The 10533-nt window shown below is 51.5% G+C and overlaps 1 protein-coding gene across 2 annotated transcripts in view; it reads right to left on the bottom strand.

Moving 5' to 3' along the window:
- Positions 1–10533, bottom strand: part of CDC45 (cell division cycle 45) — a 24378-nt gene extending 13845 nt beyond the window's left edge. Inside the window, exons 1-9 of one of the 2 annotated variants that reach the window (XM_007460020.1) lie at positions 10422–10533; positions 10249–10308; positions 9502–9594; positions 8260–8397; positions 7308–7454; positions 3846–3901; positions 2701–2749; positions 1386–1447; positions 485–535 (exon numbers count right to left, since the gene is read on the bottom strand). In XM_007460020.1, coding sequence (XP_007460082.1) covers positions 485–535; positions 1386–1447; positions 2701–2749; positions 3846–3901; positions 7308–7454; positions 8260–8397; positions 9502–9594; positions 10249–10308; positions 10422–10472 — 707 coding nt within the window. In that variant the 5' untranslated portion in view covers positions 10473–10533. The remainder of the gene's footprint in view (positions 1–484; positions 536–1385; positions 1448–2700; positions 2750–3845; positions 3902–7307; positions 7455–8259; positions 8398–9501; positions 9595–10248; positions 10309–10421) is intronic. The other variant, XM_007460021.1, reaches the window with a different exon arrangement.

Here is a 10533-nt window from a genome sequence, read left to right as displayed (position 1 = left end):
CAGGAATGAGAGGGGCACCGGCTCCCCCGCCCCTCCCAGGTGTCTACATCCTGGAGTCAGACAGACAGGAACAGCAAAGCCCACCCACCAAGGGCAAAAAGGGTTCGGGTCCACACCAGCCCTCCTTGCAGGCCTGTCCAGCCTTCCCCCAACCTTTGAGATCACGCCTGCCCGCCCTGGCAGGCCTCGGGGCCCTGGCCCCTCCTCCCAGCCCTGTGTCCACCAGGCACAGGGGTCAACAGACAACATGAGAGCCGGGAGACCGGGCTCCTCCGCTCACCTCAGCCTCCACCTGCTGGGCCCCCGAGGTGGATGAAGCATCCACACAAGGCCACACATGGCTGCACCAGAGGTCCAGTCCTGACAAGGACCCAGGCCCGAGGCAGCCCTTCCTCAAAGGGCGCCGCAGGGACGCTGCCCCCAGCCCACCACTGCAAACCCGGCTGCAGCCAACCTCAGACAGCCCGGGGGAGCGCATCCTTACTGGGTGATCTTGTCTTGCACCCACTGGTCTGTTAGTCCAACAATGGCCCACCTGGAAGGAGAGGAATGGAGCCGTGAATAGGTGGGCGGCACTCACAGGCATGTCCTGCCAGCGTGGCCTGACCCAGACACTCCACTGGACCAGCGGTCCCGCCCTGCGGGTGAAGAGGTTCCAAGGCTCCCATTGCAGTGTCACTGCTGTGGGGCTCTCGGTTCCCAGAAGGGATCCTCTATGACAAGAGCGGCAGGCTCCACACCGCCTGTGTCCCGGCTCGCCCGGCTGCACGCCACCCTTGCCAGCTCAGGGCGAAAGGGCACCTCTGGGCCTTGATGTGGCCAGTGCCTGGCCCTACCCCGGCCGTCCTGAGGCTCTGACTCAGCACAGACCGTCACCTTGCAGAGGAGAAAACCAGGACCTAGAGCAGAATGCTGAGGGTGAAGCAGGCCAGACCCACACACTCCTCGCTAGATTCTGAGCCTTTAGTTCCCAAATCAACCCGCGTTCAGGAGCGCAGTGGGCCAAGCACCCTCGCCGGAAGCCCCAGCAGCAGGCTCAGAGGCAGGCCAGCAGCTACTCCTGTCCCGGGACTACCTGCCCGCCAGGGCTGCCAAGATGCTTCACGACAGCAGCCTTGTTCAAACCTCATGCTCAAACTGATTTGGGCAGCAAGGCTGGGCAGGTCAGCTGGGAAGGGTGGAGAGGCCCAGGCCCCTCCCTCAGACCCTCGGCACCCCATAACACTCCCCAGTCCCCCCAGGAGTCTGTGTGCAGCCGGGGGCCCCAGTCAGGAAGATGACCGGGGTCTGCACGTGTGCAGAAAGGGGCCGCACCCAGCACTCCCCTGGCAGTGGGGACCCGCCCTGGCTGAGGATGCAGCTGCTCATAGGAGGGCCTCACGCACCACAGCATGTCGCTCAGGTCCTTGGACATCATCCACGCCAGGTCAAACATCACCATGGCAGACTGCAAGAGAGACAGGCTTAAGGCCAGGCAGCCGTGCTCACGGCAGGGTCAGGACCGTGCTGCCCGGGGCCCTGGGACCATGCAAGAAGGGTCGTTCCCACAGGGCTGTCTGTGGATGAAGTATCCAGCTCCCGCGAGCAGACGGGCTGGGTTCTGGCAGGAGATGGGAGGATCAGGGTCTGACCAGAAAACTCTAAATCCCGTTTACCCTGAGACGTTGGGCTTCCTTCAACAGCGCCAAGGAGACTGGTTTCTGCGGGAATTTCCAGCATCTGAGGAGCTGGGCATCCGTTCCTGCCCACACCACCCACCCCTCCTATGGCTTAGGATCCTCCACTTGCCAGGGCAGAGAGATGATCCCACAAAGGGCAACGGGGCCTTGACCAGAAAAGGGGCTCTGGAGATCTGTGCTCAGGGTCCAAGGCCCCAGAGCCAAATTCTAAGGCTAAACACAGGATGCTTTACTGGAAATTTATTTTCTAGGGGTCCTCAAGGCTCTGAGCTCTGCTCAGCGATGCTAGAGTCAACACACTGGGTTTTCTGTACGAAACTCTTCCTGTAACACATATGCTGGTGGGCCTGTGTAAGTCCAGAGTTCTACCTTCTTGCACAGAGACTAACAGACTTGTTCTGCACTTTTTTTTTTTGGCCACGCAGCATGCAGGATGTTAGTTCAAATGCAGACCCCTGGCAGTGAGAGCGCCAAGTCCTAACCACTGGACCGCCAGGAACTCCCTTGTTCTGTACTTTTCTTTTTTTTTTTTTTGCGGTACGCGGGCCTCTCAGTTGTGGCCTCTCCCGCCGCGGAGCACAGGCTCCGGACGTGCAGGCCCAGCGGCCATGGCTCACGGGCCCAGCCGCTCCGCGGCATGTGGTATCCTCCCGGACCGGGGCACGAACCCGCATCCCCTGCATCGGCAGGCGGACTCCCAACCACTGCGCCACCAGGGAAGCCTTGTTCTGTACTTTTGATCACGAACAGAAATAATAGCTGCTGTTCCTTGAGTACCTCTAGGTAAAAGGAACCGTCCCAACAACTGCCTCTGGAGCGAGGGCTGCTCTCTTCCTTTTACTGAGGAGGAGAGGCTCAGAGAAGCTGCATGCCCTGCCCAAGATCACAAAGAGGAAGCTGTGGGGCTGGAATTCATACCAGGCCTTCGTGGCTCTAAAACCTGTGCTCATTCCTCCTCCTCTTTTAGGACAGTGACCCCTAGAGTCCAAACGTGACCATGATCCCGCCTATCTGTACTTACCGATGTCCCATGATATTCATACTGCTCGTAGTCAAAGAGTATGTCTCTTCTGTAATGACACAAAACGCGGGTCTTCAACAGGAAGCAGAACAGGAAGACAAATGTTGGGAAAAATGCTAAAACTGGACGGTACCCAAGAAACGCAACTGAAATAGTTTGTTTTCACTTATTGACTCTTCAAGGGGTGTAGACATATAATGGCTGCGAAGGGAGTAAACGGGCTCAAACCTCGTGTGGCTGCAGAATATGTGAAATGGCACAGCCCCAGAATCCCCCCCAAGAAATGATCCCCAGAAGGGAATTCACGGAACAAGCAAGACAAGACGGGCTCTGCGTGCAGCCTATGTGTCACAGGAGGATGCTGGACCCAGCCTCCAGTTCACAAAGAAGGGGAACTGGCCAGTTGAGCACTGGGCAGTTGATAAAGGCTTTTGGAACCATCAGAACTATGAGCCTATTAAGAGGAAAAATGCAAAATTAGGTGTGATTACGTAAAATGTGCACAAGTACAGATAACCCAGGAAAATCAACCCAAAGCCAGAATCTCTTCCTATTAGTGAAAGTGAGTTATATTCAGTTTTCTTTCCTTACACTTCCTTCCATGGGGGTTGGCTGGGGGCACAGCAGGACGGGGGCTGGGTACTCAGACCCTACTAGACCTCCAAGGACTGTGTTTAGCAAGGAATTCCCAGCTCTAGATCACTGCTCCACGGTTTGCCTCAAGCTAGAATAACCTCTCCAATGTTTTCATTTTAAAGCACTTCTGTTTTTTAATTTGCAACAGGAAGAGAAGGTGTGTGTAACTTAGTTTCCTTTTCATACTTTTTTTCCAATGAAAAGTTTTACACAATTGCCATCTCTTGAAATTGTAAATAAAAGTACCTACGTTTAGAAAACTATGAAAACAAAGGACCAGGGCCCTCACCCCTAATGGATGGCATGTGCTTGGGAGACCTTCAGGCCAGGTCCGGCCTTTGTGGGACCAGAGGGCAAGACAGAGGGGCCCTGATCTCCTCCCAAGTGCAGGGCAACCCGCTCAATCCTGCAGACACTGGCACAGAGGCTCTAAACTGAACATGTGATCCTCAAATAGAAAAGAAAGGGGCATCGCTGACCCACTATCCCGCTGCTGGACGCAGCCTCACCTCCGGGCCTCCCATTCTCTTCGCTTCCTCCTCTTCAAGGTTCGCTCCGCGATCTCCTGATCCACGACAAAGAGAACAAAGGGTTGACCAAAGGAGCCAGGAACTCACCCCATAGCCCGAGAAGGTTCTGATCTGGCAGAAGGCACAGGGCACGAAGCCTGCTCCTGGGGAGGGAGGCGCTGAGGGGGCAGCTGGGCCCTCTGGCCCATCAGCACTACGGGTGCGTGGATGTGGTCGCCCCCCCCCCACCCCGCCCCCGCCAGCACCTGCTCAGGTCACACCCCAAGTCCTTCATCCCAGCACCGAGCAATCCACCAAGAGCCCGCCACTGCCTCCTGCTGGCTTTCCCACCAGATTAAAAAGAGCTCACACTTCTACATCCAGACCCCACCGTTTCCAGCGACCTCTGATCTCACAAGCACAACCTCATTCAGTTCCCACAACAAAGGCACAGGGGTGGGGGGACGGCAGTTTTAAAAACTCGCTTCTGGAAAGATAGTGTACGTGTATTTTTCTCTATACATTCATTAAATATACTTAGAAGCCCCAATATCACATATTATAAAAAATAAAGATTCTGAAAGGTGGAGAGGCTGGATGGCTGACCAGCCAGGGATCCTGGGACCTGAGGGATGTCACAGCATGAATTCCCTGGGTTTTCTTTTTCGTTCATACATCCCAGACTTGGAGCTGAAGAAGCCGGCCACTTGGAAACACCAACAGGTACGAAGAAAAAAATCCCCAACAAAAGCCAAAGAACCGTGAAGGAACAGCCTCGGAAGACAGGAAACTTTTAGAGGATAAGTGCTTGACTCCAGGCCCACCCCCTCCAGCCCAGCGCAGGCCGCATGGAGCCCAGCCTCCCCCGATGAACACCTCCCATCTGTAACACCTCCTCCTTCTACCTGTGCACTCCCTACACCCTCGCCAGGGTAGAGTCAGAGGTCAGGCAGGGAGCCTGGAGCTTCCTTACCTAGTGGTAACGCGAGAAGCTGGGTCACTTGTAGATTGTTGGTTGGAATGTAAAATGGCACAGCCGCTCCGGGAAAGGTTGGCAGCTTCTTAAAAAACTGAACACATAACTACCACACAACCCAGCAAATGCACGCTTGGTCATTCATCCCAGGGAAATGAAGACTTGTGTTCATACACACAAATCTGCACACAAATATTTATAGCAGCTCTATTCACAATAGCCAGAAACTGGTGACAGCAGAGATGTCTGTCAGTGAGTAACTGGCTAAACTGAGGCTGGTCCACACCATGGAACATACTCAGTAACTAAAGGGAACCAACGTGATACACCCCAAGACCTGGCTGAACCTCCAGGGAATTATGCTGAGTGAAAAAGCCAATCCCCAAAGATTATTTACTATATGATTCCATTTATATAATTCTTGAAAGGACAAAATTATAGAAATGAAGAAGAGTATAGTGGCGGCCAGGAGCTAAGGAGGGGGTGGGGGCAGGAGGGAAGTGGGTGTGGCTATAAAAGGGCCACAGGAGGGGTCCTTGTGGGGACGGAAATGTCCTGTGTCTCGACTATTTCAGTGATTGTGATGTTGTGCCATAGTGTTGCAATATGTCACCACTGGGGGAAACTGGGCAATGTATGTAAGTGATTTCAACTCATTTCTTACATCTGCATGTGAATCTACAATGATCTCAAAGTTCAAAGTTTAATTTAAAAAGGCAAGTCATGGTCCTGATGAGGGAACTTCTGGGGGATGACAGAACTGTTCTCTGTTATGATGTGGTGGGGGTCACATGGCTTTATACATTTGTCAAATCTCATTGAACTGTACACCCGGTGAATTTTATTGTGTAGAAGTTATACCTTAGTAAAGTTGACTAACAAAACCCCCAGGGCCCAAGAATTCTTTGACCCTCCCCACGACGCACAGTGGAGTCCTGTCCCCTCCCCTCGTGGCTGTGGAACTCCAGGGCTGATCAGGAGGGCTCAGACAGCTCAGTATCAAAAAAAAAAACCAAACAATCCAATCAAAAAATGGGCAGAAGACCTAAATAGATATTTCTTCAAAGAAAACATACAGATGGCCAACAGGCACACGAAAAGATGCTCAACAGCACTAATCATCAGGGAAATGCAATTCAAAACCACAATGAGATATCACCCCACGGCTGGCAGAATGGTTAGTATCAAAAAGACCACAAATAACACATGTTGTTAGGATGTGGAGAAAAGGTAACCCTCCTACACTGTCGTTGGGAACTAAATTGGTGCAGCCACTATGGAGAACAGTATGGAGGTTCCACAAAAACTAAAATTAGAGCTACCATATGACCCAGCAACTCCACTCCTGGGCATATATCTGAAAAAAACAAAAACACTAATTCAAAAAGATACACGTACCCCAATGTTCACTGCAGCACTGTTTACAATAGCCAAGACATGGAAGCAACTTCAGCGTCCGTCGACAGATGAATGAATAAAGAAGATGTGGTGTGTATATACAATAGAATACCACTCAGCCATAAAAAAAGAAAAAAAAATGGAATTCTGCCACTGTGACAATATAGATAGACCTTGAAGTATTATGCTAAGTGAACTGAGATGGAGAAAGATAAAAAATAAAATAAAATACCATATTATTTCACTCACACATGGAATCTAACAAAACAAAATAAATGAACAAACAAAAATAAACTCATAGATACAGAGATTTGTTACCAGAGGGGAGGGGGCTTGGGGGGTGGAAGACATGGGTGAAGGGGATCAGGATCCAGCATATGGTGGTAGATGATAACTAGGCTCACGGTGGTGAGCACTTTGCAGTGTACACAGATGTTGGATTATAATGTTGTACACCTGGAACCTATATAATAAAAAGAAAGAGCTCTAAAAAATCAAAGATTAGAAGATAAAGACCAAAAGTTGGCTGGAAAATAGAACAGATAAAGAGCCAGGAAAGAGGAAAGAAATCTCAGAGTGGGTCTGAGAGGTCCCAATCGGACGACCCAAGACTCTAGAAATAGCAGGCAGCTGAGGAAGCAGGACACACCCCCCAGATGGACAGTGTCCAGAACATCCCAAACATGGCCCTGAAGGGCTCCTCCCAAGGCCCTGGTCAGGCCAAGGATGAAGGGAGGACCCCAAACATTCCAGAGGCAAATCTCAGCCTGCACACCAAGGACCAGGGGCCAGAGGGCATTAGCTTCCTCACAACACCAAGCACTAGAATAATCTCATCCCTTGTGTGGGAGGAGCAGCGCCTCCCGCCTGTAATTCCACATCTCGCAGAAGCCACCAGTGCTGGATGCTACAGCTCAGAGAAGTCCAGAAACCTGACTGAGGCCACACAGCCAGGGGATGGCAGAGCACAGAGTTGGCACCCACACCTGCTGCCTCCCATCTCTGCCTGGGCCCACAGGCTCCGGGCTGACCCCTGACCTCGGGGAGTGGTCATTTCCTCAAGACCGCGTTGAGAGGCCCAAACCCACCTCCTCCAACCGTGTGCGCTTCTCGGAAGGCTCTGACCCCTCGTCACTTTCGTTTCCCGAATGTTCTTTATCCTCCTCTTCATCCCTAAAAATGTCGTCATAGGCGGGAACTTCAAGGTCATCATCTTGTTTAATGAGCATTTTGATCTAAGATTAAAACAAAAAGCAATCAATCTTCTCTGTCATTCATGGAAAACTATCCATCACGTTTTCCCTCGCAGTCTTATTTCTCGATTGGCCACAGTGAGCCACTGGAATCTGCATGCTATTCGCTGCACAGAAACTACGGGAATTTGAAAACTACCTACAGTCATTAAGTTTGGAAAAAAGCTTCCTCTTAGGGCATATACTCAGCCAACAAAACGAATGCCTTGTACCTCGGCCTTTGACAGAGGACATGGAGATCGGTGACCTTGAAGCAAGCAAAGCTCCTGTCTCTAAGAGGCCCTTCATGTGAGAGTTTCAAGGCTGATGCTTTGTTACTGTGGATGCATGCCCACTGCTGACAGGTCAAAGAGCACATGTGACAGAGCCAAGGCAGGCTCACAGCAGCCTCACACCACTGTCCTGCTGGTCCCCACACCACCCTGGATGGGCAGGGTGCATCCTAGCCCCATTTATAGGGGAGGTACCTCTGAGGTCCCCCAATATTCAATAAGGCTGGGCTGGCCTGAGCTTGGAGTGCAGACTCAGGGCAGGTTCTGGTCTGTACACCTTCCAGGACAAGCGAATTCCACACACACCCTCTGGGCACCTCCAAGGTTAGGTGCCATGTTTCTCATCAAAGATGGACAAGACCAGGTTCTGTCCTCAGACTGCTCCAGCTCTTATAGGGGAGGTGGACACGGGCCTTGTCAAGAACACCAGGAGTGACACTGTCCGCAGCATAAAAGGGAACAGACAGACGGACAGGAGAACTCAGGGGAGACGTGGGCCCCGAAGGCCGGCTTACCTGGGCATCATTGTACACGTTCACGACATTGACTGGCCTGTGAGTGTCACACACGAAAAATACGGTGTCTTCATCGGGTTGAAGGATATCCAACAGGTCCACGTTAGCACCACAGTTTATGAGAATAAAATAGTGGAACTGAGAAAAGGACGGGGACCCCTGTGAGTAAGCGTGTGGGAGAGGCCGTTTGTCTTCAGCACTAGGCCCGAGTCCTGCTGAGACACACGCAGCCCCTGACGCATGGCGAGGCGCTGACAGTGAGGGGCTCCAAACACGGCCACAGCTGGCCTGTGCAAGTGCTTTAACAATGCCATATACCATTTCATTTCCACCGTGACATTGTGAGGTGGGTTCCATGCCTGTCCTGGCTTCAACGAGGAGCAGGCAGAGGATGAGTGTGCCTGAGTCTCAGGCTTAGGGTCAAGAGGGTGATATGGATGGACCAAGAGTTCAAATGCATAACCGGGTCTCTTCTGATCTGTCACTCTACTGTGACAAATTGCCTCTCTGTGCTAGTAGCATGGCACAGGGTTAAATTTCTAGCAAGTCTTAGGTAGCCCACACTTAACAAGCACCTAAATATTAAGTTAACCCTTTAATTACATCCCATCACTATAAAAAACCCTTTTCTTATAAATACTGAACTGGCAGAGGTCCCTCTCATGATGACAGGAGCACCGGGTGAGGACTCATCTCTGCCAGACAGTCCTAGATGTGGCCAGAAACTCTAGGGACCCTCTTCCAGACTCCAGTCTCTCCCTGTGGGGCTGTGGGGTCTCAGATGTCCCATCTCTCATTATAGCTCCATGAAGAGGTGGGAGGAGGCCTGGCCTCTACTGCTTAAATTTCAAAAGGAGACGGTATGTTCCTGAATTTCAAGCTGGAAACCTGGATACGTTTTCTTGGAGAGAAAAATATGAAACAGTAGTCTAATCTAAAGTAATTTTTACTAGGCCATATAAAAAACAACCTGCCAAATTCCAAACACCTTACAATGAAATGTATCTGCAACACAAGTTCAAAGTTAGAGGCTGTCCATATTCACTATCTCTATTTTGTTGTCAATTTTGTCTCCACAATTTGAGGGTAAGTCACCTGGACATATAGCTCACTTTTCTCTTCTGAAAAAAGTCGGTAGTTAGAAATACATGCAAGCTATTGTATACATAGAAAGAATACTCAGTGTTAAGAAGTTGTAATTGAGTAAAAAAAGCCTAATATTCTCAAATGCATCTCTCATACCTGTTCTTTATGCTCAAGAAATGCAGTTTCAAGTTCTTGCCACCCAGAAACTGGAACCAGCGTATACTGCACGTGGTCACACTGGAACAGGGCCTGGAGAGAGATTTTTTTTCAAAACCTATTGCAGTTAGGATGTCTGCAATCTACCTTGAAATGCACTTAAAAAAAAAAAAAAGATAAGAGACAAACAACACGTGATAACCTAAGGTTAGTGAAATATATTTATGTCAGCTAGTAGGTGATGGGGACATGAATGTCCACTGAATCATCTGGTCAACTTTGCTGAAAATCACCAAAGGAAAACTGAAAAGCTGATGGTTTTTCTATGTCTTCTGAGAAGTAGTTCCTGACCCAAGGACCTCTGACCAAAGCTCATGTAAACCTTGCACCATATTCAAAACCGAACCAACGATCCTCCCTAACAGGCTAAAGAATCGAGTATCTCCAGAATCGCTTATGACACCACTGTGCCCTCGGCTGTCAGATTCCTCCGTTTCAAACCCCACACGTGAGAAGCCGCCACAGGTCTACGGGTCTCTCGAATGCAACCATTCTGTGCCCAGGTTGCTACAGAGATACTAACTAGTCTCCCTGCCTTTTACCTAGTTCCCCTCTAACCCACCCAACGCCGTCCCGCCAGGGAAGCAGTCTTCTGAGTCCCCGCCCCAGGACGAGCTCTCGCCTGGGATGGGGTCCTCGCCCCGCTCCTCCCCCGCGCCCCCCGCCCGCCCAGCCCGCGGGCCTCACCTGAAGGATCTTGCAAGCGCACAGAGCGTCCACGTCCGAGGCCACGAAAAGAAGGACCCTCTGTCGGGGGAGAGAGGGCTGAGCGCGGCGGCCCGAACCCCGGCCCCTCCCGCCCCCACGGCCGCGCGCCCTCGTCCCTTCCCCCAAGCCTCGGGACCCAAAGAAGGCTTCACCTGGCTCTGGAGCACCTCGTAGAACTCCTTGCGGAAATCTAACACGAACATGGCTACGGCGGCGGGACACTACCCTAGCTCGCGCAGAAACCCCGCGAGCCCGGTGGCGGTC

This window comes from Lipotes vexillifer, unplaced genomic scaffold (genome assembly GCF_000442215.2).
Source record: "Lipotes vexillifer unplaced genomic scaffold, Lipotes_vexillifer_v1.1 scaffold987, whole genome shotgun sequence".
In the NCBI taxonomy this organism is placed as follows: Eukaryota; Metazoa; Chordata; class Mammalia; order Artiodactyla; family Lipotidae; genus Lipotes; species Lipotes vexillifer.
The sequence above is the reverse complement of the archived record's forward strand: the minus strand, read 5'-3'. Positions and strand labels throughout refer to the sequence as shown.